Below are 14,415 nucleotides of genomic sequence, written 5' to 3' on the forward strand. Positions count from 1 at the left end.
ATGATTGTGGGAATCATCAGAACCATAAACAGTGAATTAAAATGGGCGATGAGTCTCTACTTCCTCCCATTCGCATAAAAATGAAGCTAAAATGTCTGATACGATTCTGTCACTCAGAGTCTGCAGGCGTGATTGTGACATGGAGGCTCGACCAATCGTGGATCAGTTTCAATAAGGACGTTACAGCCTAAAGACAAAGAACGTTTGTCAATCAATTATCTGTTGAAAATGGATTCATCAATCCTCCCTCTTCAGTCCCGACGTGTTTTTGTGATGACGTGTGAGAGGATCAGTTTCCTCGGAAGAGAAACAGAAACAGAACTGAAAGCAGCAGAGCCTGTTCTTATAAAGCGATTATTTTCTTTTGCATCAAGGCTGCCAGGAAGCTGCACATGTAAAGTAAACCGGGAATGTAATTTGTACTTGTAGGGGAAGAAAATAATAATCTGATTTATGCGATTTGAGCAGCAAGTTTTATGTCGAGTATTAGTTTCCTCCGAGGAAAACGTCTGGACGCTATGTTTCACTTTTAAGAGAAGCACACACACATCCACTCATACATTTTTTATTACTCGGGGAAGGGCACCAGACAAGTGAATGTTCCCTTCATATTTCCCCGTGGACACTTGCCCGGGCGTGATATTTATGTGTATTGGCCGTGTGTCCACTCATCTGTGCAGTGATCTAAATGGCCTCAGTGCAGAGCGGGGGTCACAGGGTGAGTGCTGACCAGATATCTGCTCTGTCCTCCTGTCTCTGCTCTGTCCCCCTGTCTCTGCTCTGTCCCCCTATCTCTGCTCTATCCCCCTATCTCTGCTCTGTCCCCCTGTCTCTGCTCTGTCCTCCTGTCTCTGCTCTATCCTCCTGTCTCTGCTCTATCCCCCTGTCTCTGTTCTGTCCTCCTGTCTTTGCTCTGTCCCCCTGTCTCTGCTCTATCCCCCTGTCTCTGCTCTGTCCTCCTGTCTTTGCTCTGTCCCCCTGTCTCTGCTCTATCCCCCGGTATCTGCTTTGTCCTCCTGTCTCTGCTCTATCCCCCTGTCTCTGCTCTATCCCCCTGTCTCTGCTCTGTCCCCCTGTCTCTACTCTGTCCCCCTGTCTCTGCTCTATCCCCCGGTCTCTGCTCTATCCCCCGGTATCTGCTTTGTCCTCCTGTCTCTGCTCTATCCCCCTGTCTCTGCTCTATCCCCCTGTCTCTGCTCTGTCCCCCTGTCTCTGCTCTGTCCCCTGTCTCTGCTCTATCCCCCGGTCTCTGCTCTATCCCCCGGTATCTGCTTTGTCCCCCTGTCTTTGCTCTGTCCCCTGGTCTCATGAAATGTTCATGGCCTTCTCCTTAAAGCTTAGGAGTGTTTTCTAATCTCATCCCAAGCCACCAGAGCATAGACAGTCTGAGCAGCGGTTTTAAAATAGCCTCAAATTATCTCATCTATCGTGATAAAACCAAGCAATTTGAATTTGTGAGCGTACAACCTGTAAATCTATTACTCGCCGTCTGGTTGGACTGAAAGAAGTGTGATGTCCTGAGCGTGTGAGCCATCTGTAATCTGGAGTATCGAGAAACGCTGTTTATCTCAGAGCATTAACATGAATGAGCGTGTTAATGAAGAAGACAAGTAGATATTGTGGGATGCCGGGGGAAGACGGCTGCTGATGCTGTGGGACGTGTCCCCTGATGCTGTGGGACGTGTCCCCTGATGCTGTGGGAAGTTTCCCCGGCTGCACAGCCGAACTCCACAGGACGCCATCAGAGTGTCGTTTGAAAAGACAAAAGAAATGAAGTCAGCGAACCTGCCTTCAGGACATGTCAGCAGTTTGCTTGTGTGTCTCTGTGTGTGTCTGTGGTTGTGTGTGTGTGTTTTTTTGGAGCCATGGGAACTAGAGTCACCACCTACTAATATTTTAGGTTTTCTTACATAATTGTGTGTCTTTGTCAAAGCAGAGAGGATTTCTCAGGACAGGAGGCACTGGGGGGGGGGGGGGTGTTCGCAGCCCCAGGCTCTGCACTGCTGACTTTGCCATTGTGTCGTCTTAAGACAGATTTACGGCCTCATCAGTTGCACCCCCCCCCTCCTCCTCCTTCACTCAAATCTAAAAACCCAAGAAGCCTCTGAAGATGACTCAATACTCTTTTGATCCTCTTCTCTTTTAGCTCTGTGCCTTTTTCTTTCTTTCTTGGCAAAAAGGGAAGATGTTGTTTTCACTCAGAGACGAGTCAGTGAGTGAGAGATGCAAAGAAAACTCGGGAGATGAAAGAAGTATTTGAACAAGGGTCAAAAAACACCTGATGGAGCCATGACCCCAGATTGTGCAGCAGGTTTCTGGTCCATGATAAAACCTGAATGTCTGTAAACACACTGCAGACTCGAACATGAGTCTGTCACAGTCATAGTGTTGATGTTTGTCCACATCAAAAAACGTTATTTTACAGAACAAGCAATGCAGAAAAGATGTTGATGTTTATTTTCTTAATTCAAGTTCTATATATTTGCTGGTATTTGAGTTTTCTTCTATTTCTAGTGATTTGTAAAAACGTTATAATGTAGTTTATTTACATAATATTTATATCAATATCTGCATTTTCTGCCACTAACTGAGCCTAAGAAAGTTTGAATTAGTCAGAAGCTTCTAAATAATGCAGTAGAAAAAGTTGCACCTCTAAAAAAGACAAACTGCAAATATAATCATAACTTCCCTGGTGAAGGTAATCATATCGGATGCAGTCTGGCCTCTGATGTTCACTTTACTTATCTTCCTTCTTGCCCGTGTGTCTGCAGGCGGAGCGCGGCGGCGGCGATGTCAACATCCTCAGCATCCCGGTGCCGATGCGCCGCGGCGGCTCCGAGTCCAACCTGGTGGACAGCGTCGGCGATGACGGAGTGGGACTGGATTTCACCAAGGGAGCGCTGGGTATCGACAGCCTGCAGCAGAAGACCCTCAAGGTCAGAGGAGACGTAACGTGAATTTACACATGTGACACGTGAGCCGTCTGAACATACATCACACGGGAGGAGAAGATCAAATCCCCTCAGCTCAGTTCACTGGAAACTCTTTTAAACATTAATGAGGCAATTCCATAAACGTTTTATTGAATTAGTTGAAATAATGAAAAGTTCTGCTCCACCACATCTTGTGATTCATTTTATCAATGTCCTAATCGTCTAATCATTTCTTTTAACAAGTTCTAGATAGACTACTCAGAGAGGAGTTAGTTTAGTTTGATTACTTTGGGGCTTTATCTCCAGTTGTGGAGGTAATTTGGGGCAGAAAGCAGGAACCTGATGACGAGGTGATAAACAGTTAGTTTAATGAAGTGCTGCCCCCAGTGAGTAATACACATAAAGTAATAAACAGAAAGTAAAACAATTGTAATAAAACAATTAACAAGTGGATTTATCTTGATGTTGCTCCCAACAAAGCTCCTTAAGATAACGATACTTTGTTTATTTTACTTTACAAAAAAAATAACTTCAAATGTTTTATATATGGTGAGGTAATGCAGTATTTAGGAAACTTTGAATAGTAGATTTATATTTTCTTGTCTTCTGTCGTCCTCCCTTCAGGTGACGGAGCAGATTAAGGTGGAGCAGGCGGCCCGGGACCAGAACGTGGCCGAGTACCTGAAGCTGGTGAACAACGCGGACAAGCAGCAGGTGTCTCGGATCCGCCAGGTCTTTGAGAAGAAGAACCAGAAGTCGGCGCAAAACGTGGCCCGGCTGCAGAGGAAGCTGGAGCAGTACCACCGCCGCATGAAGGACAGCGAGACCAACGGCAAGCACGGCCCCAAGGACGGCAAGGAGTCGGGGACGCACAGCAAGGAGGGCAGCCTGCGGGACGTCAGCGCCACCGGGCGAAACCCGGCGCTGGACAAGGTGAAGACCATCGGGCCCGGCGTGTCGCTGTCGCCGCCGTTCTTCTTCAACAAGTCCCGGGAGTTCGCCAACCTCATCAGGAACAAGTTTGGCAGCGCCGACAACATCGCCCACCTCAAGAGCTCCATGGAGGCGGGGTCAGGGCTGCAGGTGGACATCTCGGCCAGGGGGTTGAGCGGCAGCGCCAACACCGTGGCCAAGGCGGGCAAGTACCAGAGCGACGACGAGTGCTCCACCGGGACATCGGCGTCCGCTGACTCCAACGGGAACCCAGGAGGGGGCTCCATGGCCGGGTCGGGGGGTCCTGGGAGGTCAGACTCTAACGCCCGTCTGGGGGAGGTGCTGGACATGGTGCGTGAGATCAGGGACGCTCAGGGACAGCTGGCCGAGGAGATGGAGACCATGAACACGCAGTTCAAACGAGACTATGGCTACTTCACACAGGTGCTGCAGGAGGAGCGATACAGGTGAGTGAAGGGCACACGGGTTTGTGGTGTTTTTCACCTTAGGGAATCGAACCCCTCACCCGTGGCAGCTGGTGCTCACCATCTTAGATCCACTGGGAAGAATCATCTGTGAAAAACTGCAGATTTGAACAAGTCTGGTTTCATCTGAGGCCACAAGGGACCAATCAGTCATCGGAAATGAAAACAGACACACAACATTTAAAAAAGAGTGAAATCTCTAATTAACACATCTGAAGAGTTAATTAATTCTTCTTGTGCGTTGGCTAAAAACAAACACATAACACAAATTGACCAGCAGGGGCTCTTTAGCGTTTGTTGTGTCCTGTTTTTCTCTGCAGCTGCACTGCACAAAACAACACAATAATCCAATCAGCGCCTGCAGTGCGCTCACAACTGGGTAATTTCAGTTTGCACATCAGCTGCTGATCTGACGCCAGCTTCTGACAGTTTTATGGGGGAACATGACTTTCAGCTTTTGTCTCCTAAAAATAGACGGTGGAGCTTACACACAAATCCCCGGACTGCTGCTGCGTCAACCGAGGGCAAATGTTTAGTTCAGCAGCTTCGGAGCAGTAGTAGATAAACTGCTGCTCTCACCCACACATGAATTATGCATCGTTGTCTTACTCCGTCTTTGGCGCTCGGCCTCCACCCACTCGTCATGTTTCTGTGTGTGTCTGTGTGCGTGTGCGTCGTCAGGTATGAGCGGCTGGAGGACCAGTTAAATGACCTGACGGAGCTGCACCAGAATGAAACCTGTAACCTGAAGCAGGAGCTGGCGAGCATCGAGGAGAAGGTGGCGTACCAGGCCTACGAGAGGGCCCGGGACATACAGGTGATGTTTTTATATTGATATATTTATATTTATATATATTTAGACGCTCAGTTTACAGTCAATATGAGAAGATGTTATTTACTAAAACCTTGTACCTGGATTCTTCTGATCCTCAGTTATGATTTCAAACAACACTGGGAAGAGATTAAAGACAAAACATTTGATATAGATTATTGAATTAACTTGTTTAGCAAACTAGATTCTCAAATGTCGAGTTTCCCTTTGGCTTTATTTGGAGGAATCCAACGTTCCAGCCCGGCCGACGGCTGCATATGATTTGCATTACTCTCAATAGAACAACAGAACAATATGAAGAATAGATTAAAGTTACAAAACAGTGTAGGTCACCAGGGGAAAGTTTCTATGGTTACTTTTACTCAGAGAGAAAGAATAAAACAATAGTAATTATAATGTTTATTTCTGGAACCACTCGTCATCGTCCATGTCATTGTTGTTCCCTACTTTAATTATTACTTGCAGCAAGTTTATACAAAGGATTAAAGTATGAACCATGTAATACCTCATAATGAATTAAATACTTTTAAAGTTTTGGAGTGTTAGTTTGGAAAGAACAAGATATGATCAAGTTATCAATTTGGACTATGGGATGTAATGGACGCTTTGTTTTACTTTATTGTCTGATATTTTTTACAGATCAATCTCATCTTATATGCAAATTCAAAGAATATATAATCAACTATCAATCAAAAACAAACCAACTAACAAAACAGTGAGAGAAGGTTTCATTTCTCCCACCAGAGCCACAGAGATGCTTCCAGTATCTAATCACTTCTGATGTGATTCACTCCTCCTCTTAATTTCTAATGGAGCGGATTCAATTCAAATCTAATTAACTTTACTGCCTGTCCCGGTATTCCCATAACCGTAATCATTGTGTTCTTGTTTGTGTGTGTGTGTGTGTGTGTGTGTGTGTGTGTGTGTGCGTGCAGGAGGTCCTGGAGTCTTGTCAGACCCGGGTGTCGAAGCTGGAGCTGCAGCAGCAGCAGCAGCAGCAGACGGTGCAGCTGGAACACACCGATGCCAAAGTGCTGCTGGGCAAGTGCATCAACATCATGCTGGCCATCGTCACCGTCATCCTGGTGTGCGTCTCCACCGCGGCCAAGTTCACCGCCCCGCTGCTGCGGAGCCGCCTCCACCTGGCGCTCACCTGCGTGGGCGTGTCCGTGCTGGCGCTGCTGTGGAAGAACTGGGAACACTTGCAGGGCGCGATGGAGCGAGTGCTGCTGCCGCACTGAGCCGAGCGGGCGAGCGAGAGCCGATAACCTTCGTCCGAACCCGGGTCCAGGTCTCCAGGAGGACGTGTTGTCACTGAGACACAGACACTGGGGAGGAGTTTACATTAGGCCTTACACCAGCCACACAGCTCCCCAGCTGACTGGTGGTGACTGGAGTCATGGCTTTGTGCGTTGCATGTCTCAGTGGGCTGATTCCAACCAACAACACACAGATGTAAGCTGATATGACAACTGAGCAGACGTGTGACAACCTAACACACACACATCGCACAAAGCTGCAGCAACAGTGAATCACTATAGAGACGACAATAGGATCAAATAAGCTGGAAGTGATTTGACGTGAAATCCAGTTATCGGGTTCTGGGTCAGACCTGACGTCAACATCTGTCCTGAGGGATCCGATCACAAGCTGGATATGCAAAACACACGTCCGTCATTTCTGTTCACGGAGACCAAACCATGATTTAACACGAGTCTACAGATGTGTCCGATGTCAACGTGTTGGTGCGTGAGAGAAATATGAGTTTCAAAATACAGAGAAATCATTTAGTGTTGGTCGGTTTTGTGGTCACACACAAAACAATGTGTGATCACTGAGAAGCGAGAAACTACTTCAATATATCGTGAGACTCTGGACACAAAGAGATCCCTCAGGACGGAGGTTCACACCAGGTTGATCGGGTTCTTACCCAGGATCATAAAGCTGGAATTGATCACGTGTGAGTCTTCTGGTTATCAGGAGCTTCACTCTAAAGTCTAAATGTAAACAAAGGGGTTTTTATTGCAGAGTGGAAACGCAGAGATTACATCCCGACCATAAAGGAAACCGCCTCACGCTGCTGAACAAACTCTGGCTGTGTGTTCACCAGCAGATCCAGTTTTCTTCTCGTGCACCAGCTGTCACAGAGACACATCCACCTGAAGGTTGATTTATATGTGTGTGTCTGTGTGTCTGTGTGTATTTATGTGATGTTTTTCTCGTCAGTGTCTCGTTGAAAAAGAATATTTCAAAGCCTTGGGTCCACACTGTTTTTAATTGTGTCTGTCTGAGTTTGTACGTCTGTGTTTTCCTGCTCGTTCGGTCTGTAACTGTGTGTTTGTGTTTAAAGGAAAAGTGCAACATTTTGAGGAATTGATTTCCTTCTGAAATCAACGTGCAAAATATGAAGCGAGAGCCGTTTATCAAGGAAACTGTTAATCAGACTCTGACAGAAGAAAAAATGAAATACACCTCCCAGCCCCTGCAGAGCTCAGCCAGAATAATGCAATATGTTTGCCACTAAAGATGTTCATGACATTAAAGCTAGGGTTGGTAATCCTGGAATAGCTTGTAAAAGCAGGCTAATCAATCCAACTTTAGTTAATTTAGTTAAATCATTTTAAAGATGGTGGTAGGTGGATTTTTAATATCTAACTGTTCCTCAAGAGGGAATCTGATGAGCGGCCTCCAGACGTGTTGTTTTGAAAGTTTCCTTCATGTAAAATCTGTTGTATGTTTTTCGGGGTGAAGATCACTTCTCAAATCGATTTGAGGGAAACAATAGAAAGTGAACTCGTTTCAATCAGTTCCAAAGACTTCGGCTTGGCATGGAGACTGAGAGGAAGAGTTTTCACTGCAGGAAGCAGCTCGGACATTTAAACAGGAGAAGAGAAGAATATGAGATCTGTCCTCTCAGATCAGAGAACTCCTGTTTTTATTTAACTGCCTTTTCTTAACGAGGTTGAACAGAACAAATAAACGTGTGTGAAGCCTTGTGTGGCTGTTGAGCTGCGTTCAGGCCCGTTGGGAACAACAGAAGCTCGAAGTCCCGACTTGAAAAGATTTCCACCTGTTGAAACTTCTTTTTAAACCATGAAAGAGACTGGGATTGATTTCCATTGTGTGTTTTCCTGGCTCCGCCTCTCGCCCAGTGTCGGCTGGGATTGGCTCCGGCCTCCCTGCGGCCCTCCAGGGGGAAAGTGGGATAGATAACTTATGGATTTTAGTCACTCGAGCTAATTCCTGTCAGTTTATCCTCACTTGAATCTGTTACACAGCTGGAAAGTGACTTAGTAGAGCGACTCTGGTTCCAGAAGTAAAGTTATCATTAGTTTTTGCACAAAAACACAGAAACGTGATTCACATTTAAGAAAATCAGATTGAGTGATCACATGCCAATAAATCTGTAACACTGTCTGTTTTTCCCCGTGTGTCCTGAACGCAGCATCACAGACTGAACTGAACCATGTAGCTCCACACTCCCAGTGACCCTCCATCACTGGGATGATGATGATGACGGGTCCAAATGGGAGTGACGCCTTTTCAATGCAGCTTCTGTCGTCTACTGTGTAACTCTGTTTTTCTCATTGTGTATCTGTTTAAACAAAAGAGCCAAATATGGGGATTTTAAAGGCACATTAGCCTTTTTAATGAATTAACACTGTTTTCTTACAATTACTCCTTAATGTCTTTTCTTCTAACCCGAACACACTACTAATACTTCTGTCTGCTCTTTGTGAGACACGCACCTTCTCTGCAGAATCTGTACATTAAGTCCATAATGTGTATTTTCACATTACTGTCTATTCCATGTGCTTTAGTTCCTAGTTTTCCATGACATTATTTTTTTTTCAAATGACAAAATAAACCTTTGTTTTTGTAAGATTGCGCCGGTTTCCCATTGTTGCCTTGCTGGTCTGCACGTCTCATCCATTATACAGCTCAGGAGCCTTCAGGGAGGATCAGCAGAAGGAATTCACACAAACAAAACTTTGAATTACAGACGCAAATGACCGCCACTGTTTTCTCTAGTATTTACAAGAATATCAACTGTATTCGTGTTTCACTTAGGTCATATTACTCTGCACTCAACAGTCATTTGCTGTCCACTGTTGTAATGTACAGTAGTAAGTATCTAAAAGATTCTGTGGCACCTTTCAAAGTGCATAATACACAAAACAAGAGGTATAGTAAGAGAAGATATGAAAGAGACATGAGGTAAAATAAATCAAATAGTGGAAAGTTAAATGGTACATAATAATAATAATAATTCTCGACAAATCTTTTATCCAGTTTCTTTCATCGGCATGAAACAAACCTGAGAGCACACTGACACCTAGTGGTCATATTCGAACAGGTCTTTAAAATGTTTTCAAAGTATTTAAGATATTGTTTTAAAATAGTTTCCCTTCACATCCTATTAAAAAAAAAAATTCAAACCATGTTATTCTTATTATAATGTTGATTCTTTATCACGTCTGTAAACACACAGACAAAAGCAGGAAAGATGAGAGGAAAGTTGTTTGGTGATATTCTGTTCCTGAATATTATATATTGTATAATTTAAACCAAGACAACATGTATTAATAAGCAATTAAGACAATGTTATTGAATACAACTTTAATAAAACAATGAGATTATAATACATTAGTGTTTTCTCCTCCGCACCGATAGAGGGCACTGGTGGTGCACCTCGTTGTTGTTTTGGCGCAAACCGGAAATCGCCATACCTGTCCATCCTGTGAGAAGCTGAACACGAAGCTAAGAGTGAATCCGGCGATTTGTGATTTATTTTAAACACGAAAATTCCGCGGATCGAGTTTAAGAATCAGGATCTGAACGTTTTACTCGTGAACGTGGACAAACGTCAAAGAAGAGGCCGCGCAGGGATGTTAGCGGTGCTGCGGCTAACAGGGGCTAGCACCAGGGTTAGCATAAGTGTTAGCATCACGGACCTTGTGTTTTCAGTCTGAATAAATCCGCGTGCGAGTTGTGTTTTTAAAAATCCACTTCTGATCTAAATGGAGGAACACAAAGAAAACATCAACACAAAGGACGTGAACGTGAAGATGTCCGCGACCAGAGAAGAAGAAGAAGATGAAGAAAAGGTTCGTGTCACAGTCAAAACAAAGGATTTTCATATTTTACACTTTAAATGTTCAACATCGTTTTATTATAAAACGTGAACTGCACGTGTGTTAACTTCGTTTTTATCTTTTCTGCTCTTTTTGATGTTTTCAAATATCGATTCTAAGATAAATATGTGAATTTAACGCATCAGGAGAGTTTTTCATTCCAACTGACACATAAACTACTAAATATACTTAAAGTTTAATGAAGTACTTGGTGTTTTATACTATTATGACGTACGTGTAGTGAAATACTACCTATTTAAATGTGTTTCTTAGTCAAGTTAAACACAACAATTGTCTCAAGTCGCTTCTGTTATTGTTCTTCACACATGACACATGAAGTGTGACTTCTCCTTATAGAGGGAAAATACACTTTGTGGTTTAAAGATGAGAATAGACAACATGCCCTTTGTTTCTTTATTTAAAATATATAAATACAAAGAAATAGAAAAGTCATGTTCAGGGTGTAAAGTTAATATTTAACAAACGTTGTGCAAATAGTTAATACTGTGGAGAAGTGGATGTTCAATGGACTCTGATCCCAGAGTTTCACTTAGGGACCGTCAATAAATTCATGTTTCATTTGACCCACTTTGACTTAATGCTGCTCTAGACCAACAGGGGGCACCTGTTGTTATCAGATTCTAGTGCTTCTGATGTTTAATATGAATATCCATATGTAAAGTATATTTACCCATGTCAATAATCTTCTCCTTTGCTACACGTGGGTCATTGTGTATCTCTGCTGATCCTGGTCCTTCCTCCTCAGACCTGCAGCAGGATCTGTCCCTCAGCGGAGTCCGAGGCGTCTCAGTCCAGCAGCGACTTCAGTCATCCGGTCTACAAGGAGATCGCTGTGGCCAACGGACACATCAACCGCATGTCCAAGGACGACCTGCGGATCAAACTGTCTGAGCTGAAGCTCGACACGAGGTGACAGGTTCTACACGCTGGAGAGAAATCATTCCACTGAACTCCATTGAGCCCATATTTCTAAATCCAACCTCTCTGTGTTTGTGTGTGAAGAGGAGTGAAGGACGTGATGAAGAAGAGGTTGAAGAGCCACTACAAGAAGCAGAAGCTGCTGCAGTCCACCACTGAGGGGGGGGCCACCGACACCTACTATGACTACATCTGCGTGGTGGACTTTGAGGCGACTTGCGAGGAGGACAATCCTCCAGACTTCCTCCACGAAATCATCGAGTTCCCGATGGTCCTCGTCAGCACACACACGCTAGAAATTGTGAGTCGATTTTGTGATGACAATGGAGTTGTTTACTTTTTACTTAATATGTGAAGTAGGTGTTTGAGTTGTTTGTGATTTATTTTTGCAGGTCGACAGCTTTCAGGAATATGTGAAGCCTCAGTTGAATCCGCAGCTTTCAGACTTTTGTGTGAAGTTGACGGGAATAACACAGGTCGGTGGATCTCAGTTCATGTTGGAGTGTCTTCTCGGATCAGTGTGTTATTATAACATTAAGAGTTTTAGTGAACAGGAGGAAATGTTCTTTCTGTTGAACAGAAAATGGTGGACGACGCAGACCCGTTCCCAGAGGTTCTCCAGCGAGTCGTCGTCTGGCTTCAGGAGAGGGAACTGGGAACCAAGTACAAATACGCCATCTTGACCGACGGGTGAGAAGCTTCACTTCAACTCAGCAGCAGAATTCTTTCCTCCAGTAAAACCTCACCTGATTGTTAACGTCCCTGTCTGTCCCCGGTCGTCTCCAGCGCCTGGGACATGAGCAAGTTCCTCAACATCCAGTGTCGTCTGAGCGACATCAGATATCCTCAGTTTGCAAAGAAGTGGATAAACATCAGGAAATCCTACGGCAACTTCTACAAGGTTTGAATTCTGAATGGCTTTTTATTTTATACAAGGATTTTGTGACTGCTCTTAGTGATCAGGAGACATTTTCCTCAGAGATCGTCCCTGTTTGGTTTTATCAAGGTTTTCTAATCCATGGAATTAAGTTTTATTATCACAGATTTTGTCTGTTTCATAAAAACAAAATGTGACCAGCATAGGCATACTGTAGAAGTGGCTCCCCCTAGTGGAAAGTTAGTTGTTAGACTTCTCTCACATCAATGTTGCTGCAGCAAACCACCGCTAACCACCTCCCCCCACCCTCCAGGTCCCCCGCACACAGACCAAGCTGAGCACGATGCTGGAGAAGCTCGGCCTGAAGTATGAAGGTCGCCCTCACTCCGGCCTCGACGACTCGCGCAACATCTCCCGGATCGCGCTGCGCATGCTGAAGGACGGCTGCCAGCTGCGCGTCAACGAGCGCATGCACGCCGGCCAGCTGCTGTCGGTCCCCAGCTCGGATCCCGTGGAGGGAGCCCCCCCGCCGCACAGCCCCCGCAGCAGAGAGTAGCGCCACCGCTGGTCTCGACTCCTCACAACCCCCCCCCCTCCTATGAGTTTAAAACAAAGAATCCAAAGCACTTTACAGACTCCATGTAAGGGTTTTATTTTGGAGCTCAGTGACAGGGGCGGGGGGGGGGTTGTGAGGTCTTTGATTTAACAAGTGAGTGTTTCTCTCTCATCACGTCTGCATCTGTTTTAACGCCACACGTGTGTGAGGTCATTCCACCGCGTTGTGGGAGGAGCTTCCCCCCCAGCATCAGTCTCGTCTGTGTCACCTGTCATCTGCCTCGCCGCCTTGTCAAGCTGCTAAAACCATCCACACGGATTCAAACCCATTTCATTTCTGCCGATTGGGAGGATTTAGTTTTTACCAGCATTTGTTCCCAAGAAGAAAAATAAACATTTAAGAAAAACTGTATTTTTTTATTTTTGAGGCAATAAAATACAAAACATCAGTTGGTGTTTATCATATTTTCTTCATCGGTGTGCCCGTTGTGCTGCGGTTCTAAACCTGAACCCCGCCTGTGTCGTGTGAAGAGCGGCAGAGCCACAACAACACACGACCACGAGGGTTAGAAACCGCTGCTGCTGACTTTCACCGTCTGTGTCGAGATCCTGAAACTTTCACCTGTGAGACTGAGGAACAGCCGAGTGAGTTCTGTTGTGAGTTCAGCCCGTGTTGTAGGGTCGCGTCGCCTTTTCTATGGAATTAATGTTTATTTCATGGAGCCTGATCTATTTTAACAGGAATAAAATATTCTTCTGAATGCAACCTCCTGTGTTTCCTCATGTGTACAGCGTCACATGTTCGATTCCTCCGCTTGTGCCCTGTGGTCTCCTCTCCTTGAGTGTTTAAATCTGGTAATTCTGCTTCATACACCTGCTGCTTTTATTACATTTAGCGTTTTGAACTGAATCACGTGGAACAAGTCGTATTAAATTAAACTGAACGAGGCGGCTACAGACCCAGAGGAACTAAAGTGTCTGTCAAGGTTCAAAATATTCTTAGTTTTAAAATAGGTTTGCGTTCATCCACACTGAAAACTCAGTATTTATTGAATCCTTATTCACTTCAGTACTTCAACTATTAATCTGCCACAATTACAGAAAGTCTATTCTGACTATTTATTTACATTCTTATTTTTGTATTGCTTCATTTGAGTGATAAACGTCTTAATACTTATTTGACTTTCATTCACAAAACTTTCAATTTCAACTTCTGATTGAATAAATCAACACGTTTAAAGATGGATCCTGGAGCGCTGAGAAATGCTGATGGGTGTTTTATCCACTTTTTTAATATTCTTAATTGCAAAATCTAATTGACTCATTACCTGATTAATTGATGGTTAAAATTGTAATGGTTAATTGATGGTTAAAATGTATTTCATTCTGTAATATTAAGTTAACGTTTTGCATTTACATCTAAGGTGACAACAGAAAATCTTAATATCAACTTGACTTTATTTCTACTGTTTGTAATCATCCAGACTCCAACTTCAAAATAAAAGCCTGGAACTGGTGGACCAGTGCAACCAGTGCACAGCGAGAACTCTGCAGAAGATACCGCTGAATTTATTCATGCACAAAAAAAAAAAATCCTCGGAGCACAGATTGGATCTTTAATTTGACTCATGTCACCCAACATCATCCCCTCGCCCTCCATCCTCCACCGCCCCACCAGGGGGCAGAGTTTCAAAATCAGAGGGAAAAAAAGGAATAAAGACCAAAT

General features: G+C 44.4%; 2 protein-coding genes across 4 annotated transcripts in view; both read left to right on the forward strand.

The window, feature by feature from the left end:
* The window catches only part of tmcc3 (transmembrane and coiled-coil domain family 3), a 32,386-nt gene extending 23,314 nt beyond the window's left edge, over positions 1 to 9,072 (forward strand). For 2 of the 3 annotated variants that reach the window (XM_062382800.1, XM_062382802.1), the window contains exons 2-5: positions 2,772 to 2,936; positions 3,558 to 4,333; positions 5,033 to 5,168; positions 6,119 to 9,072. In XM_062382800.1, the coding sequence (XP_062238784.1) occupies positions 2,772 to 2,936; positions 3,558 to 4,333; positions 5,033 to 5,168; positions 6,119 to 6,424 (1,383 nt within the window). In that variant the 3' untranslated portion in view covers positions 6,425 to 9,072. The remainder of the gene's footprint in view (positions 1 to 2,771; positions 2,937 to 3,557; positions 4,334 to 5,032; positions 5,169 to 6,118) is intronic. The other variant, XR_009920097.1, reaches the window with a different exon arrangement.
* An 823-nt stretch (positions 9,073 to 9,895) lies between these two features.
* eri1 (exoribonuclease 1) lies at positions 9,896 to 13,455 on the forward strand. Its single transcript, XM_062382455.1, has 7 exons — positions 9,896 to 10,291; positions 11,085 to 11,248; positions 11,342 to 11,558; positions 11,650 to 11,733; positions 11,838 to 11,947; positions 12,044 to 12,158; positions 12,448 to 13,455. The coding sequence occupies exons 1-7, from the start codon at positions 10,205 to 10,207 to the stop codon at positions 12,688 to 12,690; spliced, it is 1,020 nt and encodes a 339-aa protein (XP_062238439.1). The 5' UTR covers positions 9,896 to 10,204; the 3' UTR covers positions 12,691 to 13,455.
* The last annotated feature ends 960 nt before the right edge of the window (positions 13,456 to 14,415 follow it).

The sequence above is a fragment of the Platichthys flesus genome, chromosome 23 (genome assembly GCF_949316205.1).
Source record: "Platichthys flesus chromosome 23, fPlaFle2.1, whole genome shotgun sequence".
Taxonomy (NCBI): Eukaryota; Metazoa; Chordata; class Actinopteri; order Pleuronectiformes; family Pleuronectidae; genus Platichthys; species Platichthys flesus.